The 19,186-nt window shown below is 46.6% G+C and overlaps 1 protein-coding gene and 1 non-coding gene across 3 annotated transcripts in view; both read left to right on the top strand.

Moving 5' to 3' along the window:
• Positions 1 to 2,811, top strand: part of DOC2B (double C2 domain beta) — a 33,277-nt gene extending 30,466 nt beyond the window's left edge. For both annotated transcript variants that reach the window (XM_066363553.1, XM_066363554.1), the window contains one exon: positions 49 to 2,811. In XM_066363553.1, coding sequence (XP_066219650.1) covers positions 49 to 185 — 137 coding nt within the window. In that variant the 3' untranslated portion in view covers positions 186 to 2,811. The remainder of the gene's footprint in view (positions 1 to 48) is intronic.
• A 15,148-nt stretch (positions 2,812 to 17,959) lies between these two features.
• On the top strand, positions 17,960 to 18,035 carry TRNAS-GGA (transfer RNA serine (anticodon GGA)). Its single transcript has one exon. It is a non-coding gene; the product is annotated as a tRNA-Ser (tRNA).
• Positions 18,036 to 19,186: the final 1,151 nt, after the last annotated feature.

The raw sequence follows: 19,186 nt of genomic DNA, 5'->3' as shown, positions 1-19,186 counted from the left end.
GGAGCACCTGCCACAAGGCCCTGGCTGACCCTGCTTCCCCTCCTGAAGGTGGTGTGGTTCTGGGCATCAATGCCAAGGGCGAGCGCCTGAAGCATTGGTTTGACTGTCTGAAGAACAAGGACAAGCGGATTGAACGCTGGCACACACTCACCAACGAGCTCCCTGGGGCCGTGCTCAGTGACTGACTGGCCCTCACCTGCCGCTGCACCTGCCCTTGCCTGTCACTGGGCCCAACACAGACCTGGCCCTGGGCTTCCTCAGCTGCCACCAAGGGCCTCTGCCCCCACCTTGGGGGAGATCCAGGACACCTGCTCAGACACAGAACCACTGCAGCTACCCGCTCGGAGGCCTAGAGGACCCAGACAGTCTGAGGGACAACAAGGGCAAAGGGCCGGGCCTGCTTTCAGCTCCTGGGGCCCGTTAGGGCCAGAGGTAGGAGGAGAGGAGCTCGGCCTTAGCACCCAACCTGGGGCTGGGGCTGGGGCCGTCAGGGGTGAGGACCCTACTAGAGGTCAGCAGTAAGTCACAGGGGATCCAGGCTAAGAGAACAGGAGTGCAGGGGCACCTTGGTGGAGCCAGTGAGAACTCCAGAGGGATATTAGGGAGAGGGATGGGGGGGGGGGGTGAGATTGGGAACAGGACTCTGACTACACATCCATTCATCTCTGGAATTACTGGGCAGGTGGGAAAAAGTTGACCTGAGAGCCAGGAGTCTAGTGAAGTTTTCAGAAGCTCCCAGTGAACATGAGCACTTGGCAAATGCTTCACTCATTGATTTCACAAGCCCCAGAAGATGAATGAAACCCAGGGTGTGCCCTCAGGGAGTTCCCTATCTAGTCAAGGAGCCAGAAACAAACCATTACAATGGTGAGTGAGGAATGTCAAAGCCAGCCAGGCCCACCTGAGTCCTATGGATTCTGCTGACTCTGCTGGAAGGGCAGGGAGGGCTTCCCAGAGGAGGTCATTCTTCAGCAAGGGCTGGAAGGGTGGTGGAGTGTCCAGGCAGACAAAGGGGAAGGGCAGTGCAGGCTGTGGAAATGCTCTGCCAAGGCCTGGAAGGGGAGAACAGTGATTGGGCTAAGGGCACTATGGAGGACCCAGGATTTCTCTGGGGGCAGGGCTTGTTAGGACCGTTATGGGGCCCGGGAGTGAGGCACCCAGCCCTGCTCCCTCCCCATCTCTGGCTGTCAGGCCAGCGTGGGCTCACTCACAGCTGTGGGGGAAGTGATGGGCCCCTGTAATGAAACTAATGGTGGTGCAGAGTCAAGGTCAGTCGTCAGACCCAGTCTGCTCACCTTCATTCTCTTTCTCCTGAGGAACCTGGAGGAGGGATCCGGCCTCTCATTCTTTCCAGCAGAAGCATCAGTTCCGCTATAGTCAGGACAGAAAGGGGCCCCTTGTCTTGCATGAAAAGAAGAAAAATTCCTTCTCATCCTCACTCTCTTCTTCCCTTTCTCTGCCCACCCCCCAATTTAGGCCTTCTGGTTTGGGATTGGGTAGGGTATAGGGCCTCAGGTGATTGCCCATGCACCCTGGCCCTACGGTAGCCACTGATGTCCTTCTCAGGAATACTGGGCAGCAGTCCAGGACCTTGTTTCTGGGAAAGCGAAGAGGGAGACACCTTGCCTGGTAGGCCTGTCTATACCCTGAGTCAGGGCCTCCAAAGAGGGGTTGAAGGGTTGGGGCCCAGGTCTGAAGCCCCAGACTTTTCCTGCCTTCAGGAATCCTGAATGAGCAAATATATAACCAAGGAATTTGGGGGTTTAACCCATCACTGCTCTGATGGAAACAGAACCCAAGAAGGGAAGTGACCTGCCCAAGGGCTTGCAGCCTTACTGCAGCTGGAGTGGACCAGGCTCCAGGACCCTGCCCAGAGCTCCGCACCACACTCCAGGGGAAGTAGGGTGCTGGACTTACACACACAGGAATTGCTAGCAGCCTGCCTAGGGCTCTCTTCTGCCTGCTGCCCACACACACCAACAGCAGGCCTCACAGGGGCACAGGGGTGGGACCCTCTGCTGCAAACACAAAGCACACCACCGTCTGAGGCCTGGGGTGATGATGTGAATCCCACCAAGTGCCCATCAGCCCTTTCCCAGTTTGCAGGGAACTCGGGACTCCAGCCCCCACACAGTACCTGGCAACCTTTGCTGGGCATGGAACCTTGGTTTTCCCATCGTTAAGAAGGCTTTGTGTGTGTTAAGAGTTTTACATGAGCTGTCTTAATGCATCTTCACACCCTTGTGTCTGGGTGAACTCTGGGCATCTTCTTAACTTTGCCTTTTGGAGGGCCACATTCAGAGAGGAGATTCACAGCTTCTCTGTGAAGACATAGAAATGCTGAATGGCAAAGCTAGAAGAGGCTGTGAGCCCACCTGGTACAACTTCCTTATTAGATACACAGGGAAACAGAGGCCCAGCTGGGACAAGAACCCAGGACTCCTAGCACCCAATCCAGGGCCCTCTACTGCCCCAGGCTGTGCAAGTGTACACTTGGCCCTGAAAGATGGTCCCAGCTGACCACAGGCTGGGAAGCAGGACTTCTGCACAGCCAGCCCAAGTGGAGAATGAGGCACTTGGGCAAGAGGGCCCCCAGGGAATGAATGACAGAACCTTCACCAGAACCCTGGCATTGTTCTAGACCACTTGCAGATTGTACCTCTGTTAAAGAAAAAGCTCTTCGAGAAGCCGCAAAGTTCTGCCTTTGACCCCAAATTGGCATCTTTCCTCTGGTCCATCAGACCCACAAAGATGAGAAATCACACACACACACACACACACACACACACACACACACACACACACACACACACACACACACACACACACTCCCCACCCCACCCCACCCCACCCCACCCCCAAAAAAGAGATTACAAAGTCAGGTAGGTGTCAGTAACCAGGGCGTCTTCCCGATGCTCTATCCACCACCGCCTCCCTTCCTGGTCTCCGCCCCACCCACCACCACTAGCCAATCCCGGACGGGCTCGTCTTCCAACCCTGAAGCGGTAACCTCCTGACCTCTGGTGGCGAGAGCGAGGAACTGCGCCGCCTGGCCCGGCCGTGCATGTCCAGTCTTTGTTCCTTCCCAACCGAGAAAACCTCCCAATGCATGGACTCTGGCTGTCGTCGACGCAGACTCGTGCACTGCTTAATACTGTTTTGCTACCATGTGACGGCTGCAGAAATCGTCCTTAAAACTGCAGCCCCCACACACAATTTTTGTACTTTCGTCTGACCTACCCGAAGATGTCCTTTTTAAGTCTTATTTGTTAATATTTATAATGACATATAATCCAAAGTAAATGGAAACATTCATTGCGATCATACTGGCTTGGGAGACTCGTTTAATAGATTTGAATGGGTGGGCAGGAAAGAACGAGAGAATGGTAGCTGGGGCTTATTTAGTGCATTATCTCATTTACTTTTCATCAAAAACCCGTGTTACAGTTGAGAAAACAGGTTCAGCGAGGTTGAACCTCTGGTAAGTGACAAAACCAGAATTCAACTCATGCCTCCCAAGACTTTTTTACACCAGAAACAGCATACCATGCTATGAACCACCTAAACCACCCATTCAACAAATAGCTGTGGAGTATTGACTTTTTTATTTTTAAGCAGGAGAGACAGGAAGGGAGAAGAGAAGCATCAACTTGTGGTTACAACACTTCAGTTTTTCACTGATTGCTTTCTCATACATGCCTTGACCTGGGGGCTCAAGCCAGCGACCCTGCACTCAAGTTGGTTAGCCTGCGCTCAAACTGGCAACCTTGAGGTTTCAAACTTGGGACCTCAGCGTCCCAGGTCGACGTTCTATCCAGTTTGTCACCATTGGCAGGTTAGAGTATTAACTCTAATGCCAGGCACTAATCTAGGTTTTCCAGGACAGATTCATCAGCAAGACAGTCAATAAATAGTAAATATAATGATATGTTAAGAAACTTAAAAAAAAAAAAAAAGAATGGGCATAAAGGAACCATGTGGACCAGGCTGGTTGACTTTAATAGGAAGATCAATCAGATGGACCTCTGGAAAAAACTACATCGTTTGTTTGTTTTTTGAGTGAGAGGAGGGGAAATAGTGAAACAGACTCCCACAAGCGCCCGGCCAGGATACACACAGCAACACCCATCTTGGACCAATGCTCGAATCAACCAAGCTATTCTCAGCACCTGAGGCTGCCTGGGGCAATGTTCAAATGGAGTTACTGGCTGAAGGAGAGGAGGAGAGAGAGGAGAAGGTACAGGAAAAGCAAATGGTGGCTTTCTCGTGTGCCCTGACCAGGAATCGAACCCAGGATGTCCATGCCAGCGACCTTTGGGCTCAACCAGCAATCAGGGGGTTATGTCTATGATTCCATGCTCAAGCGGGCAACCCCACACTCAAGCTGGTGAGCCTGTGCTCAAGCCAGCAACCTCGGGATTTTGACCTGGATCCTCAGCATCCCAGGTCAATGCTAAGTTAAGACTTGGAAGGGGTGGGGTAGGAGCTAGGGGGATACTTGGGGAAGAATGTTCCAAGTGAAGGGGTGGGGTCAGGCGTGGAGTCAAGGAGGCTCATGTGGCTGGAGCAGGGTGGGGCTAGGGAAGAGCAATAGATGAGTGCACAGGCATACACGACACCAGACCCAGAAGGATTTTATAAAGGCCAGCTTTCATGCTGCATGAGATGGGAGCTGTCTTTATTTCCAAAAGGCCATCCCAGTAAAGAACAAACCTGTGGCTCTTGGTTCCTGAGATTAGCATTGGAGGAGACAGCGGAGGGCGGAGAGCAGGGAGAGGCCACGTGGAGGAGACCAGGAGAGGCAGCCAAGATGGCAGAGTGCTGAGGGAGGGGCCGGTTTGTGCAGAGTTTGTGCAGGGAGAAGGAAGGAGATGGGGAACAGAGGTGAATGGGTCTGGTAAGCTGGAGACCTTTGATTCTGGGAAACTCAGAGTCAGTGGCTTTGTGGGCGCTGAATGGGTGGGTTTTGGAGCCCAGTGCGTGTTTCTGCTTGCTCGCCGGATGCAAGCTAGGATGAGGATGGTGGCCCACCAGTTTTTGGCTCCATTGTTTCTTTGCCATTTGTCCAAATCCAATGCAAACCTGCATGGGGTGGGCTGCTGTGATGGTGGCCCTGACTACTGGCTTCACATCAGGTAATTTCAATTAAGTGACTAAGGAAGGCCTGTCTTTTTTTTTTTTTTTTTTGTATTTTTCTGAAGCTGGAAACGGGGAGAAACCATCAGACAGACTCCCGCATGCGCCCGACCGGGATCCACCCGGCACGCCCACCAGGGGTGATGCTCTGCCCACCAGGGGGCGATGCTCTGCCCCTCCAGGGCATCGCTCTGCCGTGACCAGAGCCACTCTAGCGCCTGGGGCAGAGGCCAAGGAGCCATCCCCAGCACCCGGGCCATCTTTGCTCCAGTGGAGCCTTGGCTGCGGGAGGGGAAGAGAGACAGAGAGGAAGGAGAGGGGGAGGGGTGGAGAAGCAGATGGGCGCTTCTTCTGTGTGCCCTGGCCGGGAATCGAACCCAGGACTTCTGCACGCCAGGCCGACGCTCTACCACTGAGCCTACCGGTCAGGACCAAGGGAAGGCCTGTCTTAAAGATCTTTGATGGCAATGACAAGAGGGAAACTGATATATGAAAATCAGAAGGGAAAATATCCCATGAAAAAAAGAAACTTTTCCTGTATGAGCTCCTAGGAAGAGGGATCCAGTTTGGGAATTTGAGAAACTGAAAGGGTACCACTGTAGCTGGGCAGAGCAGCTGGGACAAATAGTGCAGAGTCAAGTTTGTGCAGGTAAGCAAGAATAGAATCTTTGGACTTGGTCAGCAGAACTGTAAAGCCAGTGGCCACGGCCACCATCGCAGCTGCCTGGCCCGTGCAGGTTCACATTGGATTCGGACAGACAGTGGTGAGGCAATGGAGCCAAGAACTGGTGGGCTATCGTCTTCGATCCTGGCTTGCACCCGGCGGGCAGGTGGGAACACGCACTGGGCTCCAAGGCCCACTCATTCAGTGCTCACAAAGCCACTGACTTGTCTGAGTTTCCTAGAATCGGAGGTGTCTACCTCACCGGTCTTGTTCACCTCTGTTCCCCATCTCCTTCTCTCTACACAATTGGCTTCTCCTTCAGTGCTCCGCCATCTTGGCTGCCTCTCCTCTCCTCCATGTGGCCTTTCTCTGCTCTCCCTTCTCTGCTGTCTCCTCTAACGCTAATCTCAGGAACCGAGAGAGAACAAGCTCCGGGTCTGCCCCACTTTATAGTGTAGAAATCAAAACCTTTAAAAAAAAAAAAAAAAAAAAAAAGAACAAACCTGTGGGTCTGGGATAGGTAATCAGTCCCTGTTTAGCGGTGCCTCTCATGGTGGCATGCCAGTGAGTCCAGGGTTCAAATTCTAAAAAGTCTCTGGTACCAGAGCAAAGGCAGCTGGGTCCTAACCAGAGTCAATGAGATATGACTTTGATCAAGGTTCTGGCCACCAGCCTCCCTTAGCAATCATCTCTGTGCTGGCCTAATTTTCCAGGCCTCCTGCCCATTCTCTGAACTACCTGATACCTTTCCAGCGCATTCCCTTTCTGTTTACATTAAGCAATCAGATCTTACTATTTTCGACAAAGAACACAGCCTGGTATTCTGATGCAATCTGACCATCTAGGGCTCAAATGTAAACCTCTGTGTGAGACCTACTCTGATAACCTCAGTCACTCTCTCCCACACCTCCCTGCTTTTTTTTCTTCATGGAACTTATCAACAAAATCATCCAGTGTATATGCTCATTCCTTTCTCCCCTCACTAACCTTCAGGAGAGTCAGGGATACATCTTCCTTACCCCAATACCTCCAGACCAGAACCAAGCATGGAATAGCCCCACTGAATGAATGGATGAAAGCTGCTACCAAGGCCACTGTTTGAAAGGAGCGAAATCCATGTGTCTGGAGCATGTGATTCTGATGTGTTGGGTCTAAGCCCAGATAAATGCAAGAGACTCCTAATCAGCTCCAAATACCCCTGGGGTGGAAATGAGGACGGACCTCAGGCAACATAGGATTACCATGAGTCGAGGAAGGGGGAGAGTGAGAGGAGGAGGGGGAAAGAGGAGAAAGAAAGATGGAAAGGAGGGGAAAGAAAGAAGGCAGGCTGAGGGGACTGAGGAGGAAAGGAAGAAACGGATGTCAGGAATGGGCCTGGGAAAAGCTGTGGAGGCGGGCGGGGTCAGGAAAGCCAGCCGCTGCTCCACTGCGCACTCAGGGCTCCAGGGGTAGTGACATCCCAGGATGACCAAAGATATGGCTTTCTGTAGTCCCAGAGAGAGTGCTCCTGGCAGGGGCTGAAGAGAGGTCTAGAAACAAATGACATCAGGAGGGGCATGTCCCCACCTCCAGGGCCAGCAGCAATGGGACAGAGAAGCAGATTCATTGTCCGGTGGAGCCAGTGTTGTAGTATTAATCCTGATCGCTAAGATTCGTCGGTGCATAACCAAGCCCTGTGAGACTGTTAAACAATCATCTCCCAGCCAGGAAAACTGTACAGAACAAGTGTAGAGATGGGTGTAAAATAAAGTGGTGCACTAAGGGCAAGACTGAAGAAGGCTCAGGGTTCAGCCCTCAGGCTGTGAAAGGCCTCAGATAGTGAGGCAGGGACAGGTGAGGAGCAGGTGGGCACACGTGGTTTCTGGGAGCAGCACCACCCTCTGTGGACACTGAGGCCTGGCCAGGGCACTGCTTGTTTGCGAGGATACCCTGGAGCAAGGCCCGACTCCCAGGGATCTCTTATCTAGAGAAGATGTGAAACTGAGGTGCACCTGGACGGCTTCCCAGGGGCCAGGTGTGAGCATTCTATTTACTGCATTATGGGGATCACAAAACTGAGAAACCAAGATCTCTCAGAGCCTCCTGGCTCTCCTCTCCACTGCTCAGACCCTCCTCCACCACTTTGTCTCTCTCAGCACTCACTTTCCAGCTGATTCATTAGCACACAAATGATCCAAAATGGTGGCCTTGCCCTGGCCGGTTGGCTCAGCGGTAGAGCGTTGGCCTAGCGTGCGGAGGACCCGGGTTCGATTCCCGGCCAGGGCACACAGGAGAGGCGCCCATCTGCTTCTCCACCCCTCCGCCGCGCTTTCCTCTCTGTCTCTCTCTTCCCCTCCCGCAGCCAAGGCTCCATTGGAGCAAAGATGGCCCGGGCGCTGGGCATGGCTCTGTGGCCTCTGCCTCAGGCGCTAGAGTGGCTCTGGTCGCAATATGGCGACGCCCAGGATGGGCAGAGCATCGCCCCCTGGTGGGCAGAGCGTCGCCCCTGGTGGGCGTGCTGGGTGGATCCCGGTCGGGCACATGCGGGAGTCTATCTGACTGTCTCTCCCTGTTTCCAGCTTCAGAAAAATGAAAAAAAAAAAAAAAAAAAAAAAAAAAAAAAAAAATGGTGGCCTCAGCGCCAAGTCTGTGTGGCCTTTAGCTTGGCCCCCCACACTTCCCTAGGGATGTTCTCTAAGTGTAGCTTCTCCAGAGAAAAATGGTTCGCTCCAGGTTATGACTCCCCTCCTGGGGTAAAGAGGCCAGGGAATGAGGTCACATGGTGAAACCATGGCTGTGGGCAAGGCACTCAGGATCAAATATGTCTTTCACATTAAGTCCCTGAACGGCTTTGGCTGCATCAATTGAAGTTTTTTCCCCTTCATTCTATTAATGTAGAGTATTACATTGATCAATTTTCATATATTGAACTATCTTTGCATTCTGAAAATAAATCTCACTTGGTCATGGTGTATAAACCTTTTTAGTGTGCTGATATTTTGCTAAGTATTATTGCATCAATATTCATAAGATATATTCATCTTTAGTTTTGTCTGATTTGGTATCAGAGTAATGCTTTCTCATAGAATGAGTTAGGAAATATTTCCTGCTCAACTTTTTGGAAGGTTTTGAGGAGTGGTGTTAATTCCTATTTAAATCTCTAGTAAATTTTACCAGTGGAGCAATGTGGTTCTGGACTTTTCTTTATTGGTAAGTTTTTGATTACTGACTGAATCTCCTTAGAAGTTCTATGGATCTATTTAGATATTCTATTTCTTCATGAATCAGTCTTGGTAGGTTGTATGTTTCTAAGAATTTGTCTATTCCAACTAGATTATCCAATTTGTTGGTGTACTATCATTCAAGATACTTTTATAATGCATTTATTTCTATAAAATTAGTAATGTCCCTTCATTTAAGATTTTAGTTGAGTTCTTTCTTTCTTTCTTTCTTTTTTGAAAGAGAAGTGTGACAGGCAGGGGTCGAGAGCAGGAAGCATCAACTCATAGCTGCTTCTCGTATGTGTCTCAACCAGGTAAACCTGGGGTTTCAAACCGGCAACCTCAGCACTCCAGGTCGACATTTTATCGACTGTACCACTACAGGTCAGGCAGTCTTCTCTTTGTCTAAATGTGGGTAAAGGTTTGTCAATTTTGTTGATCTTTTCTAAGAAACAACTCATGGTGTCATTTTTTTTTTTTTTAAGTGAGATAGACAGACAGGAACGGAGAGAGATGAGAAGCATCAATCATCAGTTTTTCGTTGCGACACCTTAGTTGTTCATCGATTGCTTTCTCATATGTGCCTTGACCACGGGCCTTCAGCAGATGGAGTAACCCCTTGCTCGAGCCAGTGACCTTGGGCTCAAGCTGGTGAGCTTTTGCTCAAACCAGTTGAGCCCATGCTCAAGCTGGTGACCTTGGGGTCTCGAACCTGGGTTATTTTGCATCCCAGTGCAACGCTCTATCCACTGCGCCACGGCCTGGTCAGGCTAGTTGTGTCTCTTTAGTTGTTCATTGATTGTTTCTCATATATGCCTAGACTGGGGCGCTCAATTCAAGCCAGTGACCCCTTACTCAAGCCAGCGATCTTCAGTTTCAGGCCTGCAACCTTAGGGCTCAAGTCAATGACCATGGGATCACATTAATAATCCCACACTCAAGCCAGCAACCTTTTGGTTTTGAACCTGGGACCTCAGCGACCCAGGTCAAGGCTCTATCCACTGCACCACCACTGATCAGGCTGCTTGATTCTTTATTATAGTTTTAATATCTCTACTAAAATTTCCTTTTAATTTGTCAAAAACATATTTTTCTTTCATCCTTGAACACAGTTATAATAGCAACTTAAAATTCTTGTTGTCTGCTATTGTGTGGGAAAAAAAAAACAATAAAACTCTTTTTGGGCCCTGGCCGGTTGGCTCAGCGGTAGAGCGTCGGCCTGGCATGCGGGGGACCCGGGTTCAATTCCCAGCCAGGGCACATAGGAGAAGCGCCCATTTGCTTCTCCACCCCCACCCCCTTCTTCCTCTCTGTCTCTCTCTTCCCCTCCCGCAGCCAAGGCTCCATTGGAGCAAAGATGGCCTGGGCGCTGGGGATGGCTCCTTGGCCTCTGCCCCAGGCGCTAGAGTGGCTCTGGTCGCGGCACAGCGATGCCCCGGAGGGGCAGAGCATCGCCCCCTGGTGGGCAGAGCATCGCCCCTGGTGGGCGTGCCGGGTGGATCCCGGTCGGGCGCATGCGGGAGTCTGTCTGACTGTCTCTCCCCTTTTCCAGCTTCTGAAAAATACAAAAAAAAACCAAAAAACCTCTTTTTGCTAACTTACAGGTCTAGGTCACTGCAGGGACAATCTGTGATAGTCTGTTGAATATGGGCCACGTTTTCATGTTTCTTCTGATGAGAAGTTTGGCACTGTATCTAGGTTATTGTAAATGTTGAGACTCTAGATTCTGTTATGTTCCTCTGAAGACAATTTATATCAGTCAGTTACTTGGCTGAAATAAAAAATTCTGTCTCACCAGCAATAGGTAGCAGTTAAAATATGTCAGTTCATTCAGCAAAAATGATTAAATGAAAAAATTATTTGGGCATATTTTTAAATGCTGGCTTTACTATTTCAAAACCACATGACATAATCTGCAGAACAATTCTATGAATTCCACAGATGATTCATTTCCAAATGTTAGCCATCGCCTGCCCTATGGCAGTGCAGTGGATCAAGTGTCGACCTGGAACATTGAGGTCGCTGGTTCAAAGCCCTGGGCTTGCCCGGTCAAGGCACATATGGGAGTTGATGCTTCCTGCTCCTCCCCCTTCTCTCTCTCTCTCTCTCTCTGTCTTTCTTCTCTAAAAAAAAATGAATAAGTAAAAATAAATTTTAAGAAAGCAAAAACAAATGTTAGCCATCATAAAACAAAAGTTCCCAACTATCAAAATTACATCTTATTGCCTGACCTGTGGTGGCGCTGTGGATAAAGCGTCGACCTGGAAATGCTGAGGTCGCCGGTTCAAAACCCTGGGCTTGCCTGGTCAAGGCACATATGGGAGTTGATGCTTCTAGCTCCTCCCCCCTCTGTCTCTGTCTCTCTCTTCTCTCTCTCTCTCTCCCCCCCCTCTCCTCTCTAAAATGAATATATTAAAAAAAATTTAAAAAAAAAAAACAAAAACAAAATTACATCTTATTGAGCTTTCAACCTCCTTGAAAGAAGTGGCAGCCTCTCCTGCCTTTTCTTGGATTAATTTTTTTTTTTTTTTTACAGAAACAGAGAGAGAGAGAGAGGGATAGACAGGGACAGACAGACAGGAATGGAGAGAGATTAGAAACATCAATCATTAGTTTTTCATTGCGCATTGCGACAACTTAGTTGTTCATTGATTGCTTTCTCATATGTGCCTTGACCGCGGGCCTTCAGCAGACCGAGTAACCCCTTGCTCGAGCCAGCGACCTTGGGTCCAAGCTGGTGAGCTTTTGCTCAAACCAGATGAGCCCGCGTTCAAGCTGGCGACCTCGGGTTCTCGAACCTGGGTCCTCTGCATCCCAGTCCGACGCTCTATCCACTGCACCACCGCCTGGTCAGGTGGATTAAATATTTTTTAGAATTCCATTTATATACATATTTTAGCTCTACTTCTTGGCATTATTTTTATATTGTGCCTGCCCTAAGTATGACCATATATCTCTAATCTTTCAAGGTCTTCTTTGAGTTAATATTGCATTACTTCAAGTAATATTTAAGAAACTTGCACTCAAAAAGATCCATTTACCATCTCCTAGCTGCCTCTTATGCTATCATTACCATATATGTAATGTGCCTACAGGTCTAATTTTTGATTAAGCACTTATAAGACTTTTAAAGAAACTGGGAGAAGTAAGTCTTTTTTTATTTACTTTCATATTTACCATTCAAGTGTTCTTCTGTTCCTTCTTGAAGATGTATCATGAATGTCAACTGTTCTATCTTGTCCTTTAGCACCACAGGGGGGGAAAAAGCTTTTGGTATTAATAACATTTCATTACTTCAGAAATTTCAGGCATAGACCTATGAACATCAATGCAAAGATTTTTTAAACCAATTTTTAGTAAATCAAATCCAAAAATAATTTAAAGGATAATATATAACAGGTTTATCCCAAAAATGCAAAATTGGTTTTAATATTTAAAAGGTAATCTATGTTCATTATATTAATAAACTAAAAATAAAAACCCATATAACCATTTCAATAGATGCAGAACAAGCATTTGATAAATCCAAGTTCCATTCCTGACAAAAACTCTCAGCAAACTAAAAATAGCAAATGAACTCCTCAACCTGATAATGGGCATCTGTGAAAAACTTTCAGCTAACATCATACTTAATAGTGAAAGACAATGCTTTTCTCTGTAAGATCAGGAACAATACAAGGTGTCTGCTCTTACCACTTCTAGTCAGCATTGTTCAGGAGGTTCAGACAAGATAAACAAAGAGTCTCCAGACTGAAGAAAAAAAGAGTTAAACTTTATATTCACAAGCAATACGATTCTCTATGAAAAAAATCTGATGAAATCTATAAAACAAACCACCACTACTAGAACTAACAAGTGAGTTTAGCAAGGTTGCAGGATACAAGATTAACACATAATTATTAATTTTATTTCCATATACTAGCAATAAGTAATCAATCAAAAACTTAATCTTAAAAAGCAGGAATTCTACACAAACATCTAAAGGTATAAAATATTTAGGAATAAATCTAACAAAAGTGAAAGTACAAAATATTATTGAAATTGAAGAAACCTAAACTATTAGATACTATTCATGAATCAAAAGACTCATTATAATACACTTCACAAAATAAGATATACAGATGGCAAATCAACAAACACATAAGATGTTCAATATCATGAATCATTAAAAAAATAAAATGAGATGCCACCATACACCTATTAGAATAAAAATTTTTAAAGGATTGATCATACCAAGTGCTGTAAAGTATGTGGAGGAACAGGAGCTTTCAGACACTGCTGACAAAAATGTAAAATGGTACAATTACTTTGTCAACCAATTTGAATTTCTTAATGTTAAATATATACCTACCATACTACCTAACCATTCCACTCCTACTTATCCACCAAAATATATACATGTGCCCACATAAAGACTTGTATGCAGGCCCTGGCCAGTTGGCTCAGCGGTAGAGCGTCGGCCTGGTGTGCGGGGGACCGGGGTTCGATTCCCGGCCAGGGCACATAGGAGAAGCGCCCATTTGCTTCTCCACCCCCACCCCCCTCCCTCCTTCCTCCCTCTCTGTCTCTCTCTTCCCCTCCCGCAGCCAAGGCTCCATTGGAGCAAGGATGGCCCGGGCGCTGCCGATGGCTCTGTGGCCTCTGCCCCAGGCGCTAGAGTGGCTCTGGTCGCGGCAGAGCATCACCCCCTCGTGGGCAGAGCATCGCCCCTGGTGGGGGTGCCGGGTGGATCCCGGTCGGGCGAATGCGGGAGTCTGTCTGACTGTCTCTCCCCATTTCCAGCTTCATAAAAATACAAAAAAAAAAAAAAAAAGACTTGTATGCAAACATTCATAGCAACTTTATTTGTAACAGATTAAAAACAAGAAACCCAAATGTCCATCAGTAGGTGAATGGAAAAACAAATTATAGTACATCATAACAATGGAATACTTCCCAACAATAAAAAGAATGAACTATTGATATACAAAAGATAAATGAATCTCAAAAGAATTATGTTGAGTGAAAGGAGCCAGACGCCATTCCTAAAAAAAAGGAATGTACTATGTGATTCCTCGTATATAAAACTCCAGAAAATGCAAACTAAGGTATAATATCAGAAAGCCAATTAGAGGTTGCTTGGGGGTTAAGCAAGGAAATTACAAAGTACAATAAGGAAACTTTTGAGGGTGATGGCTGACTGTCTTGATTATGATGGTTTACAGGTGTACATATTCTAAAACTTAAATGTACAGTTTATATACATGCACACCACAATACATATTTTGTAAATTAAAAAGTTCTTGCCTTACCAGGTGGTGGCGCAGTGGATAGAGCATCGGACTGGGACACAGAGGACCCAGGTTTGAGACCCTAAGGTCACCAGCTTGAGTGCGGGCTCATCTGGTTTGAGCAAGGCTCACCAGCTTGAGCCCAAGGTCGCTGGCTTGAGCAAGGGGTCACTTGCTCTGCTGTAGCCCCCCACCCCCCTCCCCCGTCAAGGCACATATGAGAAAACAATCAGTGAACAACTAAGGTGCTGCAACAAAAGAATTGATGCTTCTCATCTCTCTCCCTTCCTGTCTGTCTGTCCCTCTCTCTGACTCTGTCTCTGTCACACACACACACAATAGTTCTTTCAGAAATAGAGAATATATAGTATATATAGTAAGATGTACAATTGATGGGCATTTAGGTTATTTATAATTTGCAATTATAATGCTGAAATGAAAATATATATTTTGTATATATTTGTGTGTATACACACACAAGCAAGGGGTGCATGCATTTAAAACTTTCGTTTATTGTCAAATAATCCTCTTTAAAACCATCTCAGAACCTACATCAAACTTAAAATAAATTAAATTAGCAAGGTCACAAATACAAAGTCAATATACAATAAAATCAATAAATATTACTATGAATAACAATTTGAAAATTTAAAAATCTAAATAATAGTTAACAGAAAAAAATCAAATACCTAGAAATAAGTCCAACAAAAGGCACCAGACCTCTCCAGAAAAAACTACAAAACATTACTGAAAAAAAATTAAACATCTAAATAACCTGGAACGCTGAGGTCACTGGTTTGAAACCCTGGGTTTGCCCAGTCAAGGCACATATGGGAGTTGATGCTTCCTGTTCTTCCCCTGCTTCTCTATGAATTTTAAAAAATCATTAAAAAAACGGCCTGGCCTGTAGTTGCACAGTGGATGGAGCATCAACCTGGAACACTAAGATAGCCAATTCGAAGACCTGGGCTTGCCTGGTCAAGGCACATATGGGATTCATGCTTCCTGATCCTTCCTCCTTCTCTCTCTCTCTCTTGCTCCTCTCCAAAAATGAATAAATTTTTTAAAAAATTTTAAGATCTAAATAAATGGTAGGGTATACTAATTGATTAAAGAACATAATTATATAAAGATAATTCTTCTCAAATTTATAGTAAAATCAATAAAATCCTAATCAAAATCCCAACAGGTTTTGTTGTTGCTGTTCTATTATTAAAATTGATAAATTGGCCCTGGCTGGTTGGCTCAGCAGTAGAGCATTGGCCCAGTGTATGGAAGTCCTAGGTTTGATTCCCACTCAGGGCACACAGGAGAAGCAACCATCTGCTTCTTCACCCCTTCCCTTCCCGCTTCTATCTCTCTCTCTCTTTCTTCTCCTCCCACAGCCATGACTCGAATGAACAAGTTGGCCCCTTGTGCTGAGGATGGCTTTATGGCTTCACCTCAGGTACTAAAATAGCTCAGTTGCTGAGCAACAGAGCAGCAACCCAGATGGGCAGAACATCAGCCCCAGATGGGAGTTGCTGGATGGATCCCGGTCATGGCACATGCGGGAGTCTGTCTCTCCACCTACCTGCTTCTTCTGATTTTAAAAAAATTGCCTGAGCCTGACCAGGCGGTGGCACAGAGGATAGAGCATTGGACTGGGATGCTGAGGATCCAAGTTCGAGACCCCGAGGTCTCCAACTAAATTTCCGATGGCTTTGGCGAACCCTGTGTTTTGGTCGTTCGACACCCGCCGGGGTCGTGACCCACAGGTTGAGAACTGCTGCTCTAGATAATTTTAGATCTAGACATGAGAGGTCAGACAATGCTTTTAGAAAAATAATATAAAGATTAATAATCTTGGGGTAAGTAAGTGGTTTTTTTTTTAATTTTCCATTGATTTGAGAAAGAAAAGAGGAGAGAGGGAAAGCATCAACTCATTGTTTCACTTAATTGTGTACACATGCTTCTCCCACGTGCCCTAACCACGATCTCTGGCGTACCAAGTCAACACTTTATAAACTGAGCCACCTGGCCACGGTGGGAAGTAATTCTTAAATAGAACATATAAAGCACTGCATAAGCCTGACCAGGCAGTGGTGCAGCGGATAGAGCGTCGGATTGGGACGCAGAGGACCCAGGTTCAAAACCCCGAGGTCGTTAGCTTGAGCGCAGGCTTATCTGGTTTGAGCAAAGCTCACCAACTTGAGCCTAAGGTCGCTGGCTCGAGCAAAGGGTCACTCAGTCTGCTGTGACCCCCAGTCAAGGCACATATGAGAAAGCAATCAACGAACAACTAAGGTGCCGCAATGAAGAATTGATGCTTCTCATCTCTCTCCCTTCTTGTCTGTCCCTCTCTCTGACTCTCTCTGTCACTAAATAAATTTAAAAAAAAATTTTTTTTAAAGCACTGCATAAATACCACACGATAACCAATTGTGCCACTGAAGCTCCTAAAGCACTTACTTTAAAGGAAAATGTGGATAAACTGGACTGTATCAAAATTAAGAACCCCTGTTCCTCAAAAGACATCATTAAGAAATGAAAAATCAGGGTACAGAATGGAAGAATATAATTGCAGTAACAACTCCAAAGATATACTTTCTAAATTATAAAGACTTCCTAAAAATCAGCAAGAAAATGACAACCCTACAGAAAAACAGGTAAAAGTGGGTATTTAACACAATATCCAAATGTCCAATAAATCTATTAAGCCTGACCAGGTGGTGGCGCAGTGGATAGAGCATCGGACTGGGATGCGGAAGGACCCAGGTTCGAGACCCCGAGGTCGCCAGCTTGAATACAGGTTCATCTGGTTTGAGCAAAAGCTCACCAGCTTGCACCCAAGGTCGCTGGCTCGAGCAAGGGGTTACTCGGTCTGCTGAAGGCCTGCAGTCAAGGCACATATGAGAAAGCAATCAATGAACAACTAAGGTGTCACAATGAAAAACTGATGATTGATGCTTCTCATCTCTCTCCGTTCCTGTGTCTGTCCCTATCTATCCCTCTCTCTGTCTCTGTAAAAAAAAATAAAAAAAAAAGTGCCCAGTCTCATTAATCATCAGGAAAATGCAAATTAAATTCAGAATGAGATACTACTATATAAAGTCACCAGAATGCTACAGCTAAAAATAGTGAGCTGATCAAATGGGATTTTCATACACTACTGGTAGCACTGTAAAACAGTACCACTTTGGAAAACTGTTTTGCAGTTATATATCAAAGCTGAACAAATGTATTCCCTACTACCCCGTAATTCCATTCTTAGGTATATATGCAACACTAATGTAAACATGCATATACCGAAAGACATGCACAGGAATGTTCAAAATGTTATTTGTAACATCTAAAAATTGAAAATAAGAGTCCATCCATAGAATTTATAGTGGTATCCTAATACAACAGAATACTATAAAGCCATGAAAATACACTATTATTAGGCAATGACATCGACTAACCCCACAAATATGTTGAGAGAAAGAAAGTTGCCTGACCTGTGGTGGCGCAGTGGATAAAGCGTCGACCTGGAAACGCTGAGGTTGCCGGTTCAAAACCCTGGGCTTGCCTGGTCAAGGCACATATGGGAGTTGATGCTTCCTGCTCCTCCCCCCTTCTCAATCTCTCTCTCTCTCTCTCTCTCTCTCTCTCTCCCTCCCCCCTATAATGAATAGATGAAATCTTAAAACAAAAAAAAGAATTATTAGGCCCTGGCCGGTTGGCTCAGTGGTAGAGCGTCGGCCTGGAGTGCAGAAGTCCCGGGTTCGATTCCCGGCCAGGGCACACAGGAGAAGCACCCATCTGCTTCTCCACCCCTCCCCCTCTCCTTCCTCTCTGTCTCTCTCTTCCCCTCCCGCAGCCAAGGCTCCATTGGAGCAAGGATGTGCCGGGCGCTGGGGATGGCTCTTTGGCCTCTGCCCCAGGCGCTAGAGTGGCTCTGGTCGCAACAGAGCAATGCCGCGGAGGGGCAGAGCATCACCCCCTGGTGGGCAGAGCGTCAACCCCTGGTGGGCGTGCCGGGTGGATCCCAGTCGGTCGCATGCAGGAGTCTGTCTGACTGTCTCTCCCCGTTTCCAGCTTCAGAAAAATACAAAAAAAAAAAAAAAGAAAGAAAAACAAAAGAAAGTTGTAGGATTCCACTTATATACCAAGTTCAAAATCAGACAAAACTAATCAATGGCAAACAATATACTAGTTTTGTTGCAGGGGTAGTAAATTACTCAGAGGGAACATAAAGGAGTTTTTTAGATTGATTCTTCTTTTTTGGGGGAGGATTGGTTTTTAGAGACAGAGAGAGGGACAGAAAGAGAGAAGCATTAATTTGTTGTCCCACTTAGTTGTGCATTACTGGTCACTTCCAACATGACCTGACCAGGGATGGAACCTGCAACATTGGCATTTCAGAGTGATGCTCTAACCAGCTCTGAGCTAACTGGCCAGGGCTCTGTTCTTTCTTGGTATGACTGGTAACTAAATGGTGTGTTCCCTTTGTTAAAATTCATGAATAAATTGTACAATTTTTATGTACTTTTTTTTTTTTTCAGAGAGAGAGAGGGATAGATAGGGACAGATAGGAACGGAGAGAGATGAGAAGCATCAATCATTCATTAGTTTTTTGTTGCAACACCTTAGTTGTTCATTGATTGCTTTCTCATATGTGCCTTGACCGCGGGCCTTCAGCAGACCAAGTAACCCCTTGCTCGAGCCAGCGACCTTGGGTCCAAGCTGGTGAGCTTTTGCTCAAACCAGATGAGCCCATGCTCAAGCTGGCGACCTCGGGGTCTCGAACCTGGGTCCTCCGCATCCCAGTCCGACACTCCATCCACTGCGCCACCGCCTGGTCAGGCTATGTACTTTTTATTTTTATTTATTTATTCATTTTTTTAGAGAGGAGAGGGAGAGACAGAGAGAGAGAAGGGGGGAAGGAGCTGGAA

Source organism: Saccopteryx leptura, chromosome 2, assembly GCF_036850995.1.
Source record: "Saccopteryx leptura isolate mSacLep1 chromosome 2, mSacLep1_pri_phased_curated, whole genome shotgun sequence".
NCBI classification, from domain to species: Eukaryota; Metazoa; Chordata; class Mammalia; order Chiroptera; family Emballonuridae; genus Saccopteryx; species Saccopteryx leptura.
Note: the sequence above shows the minus strand (reverse complement) of the source record. Positions and strands in the feature narration are given on the sequence as shown.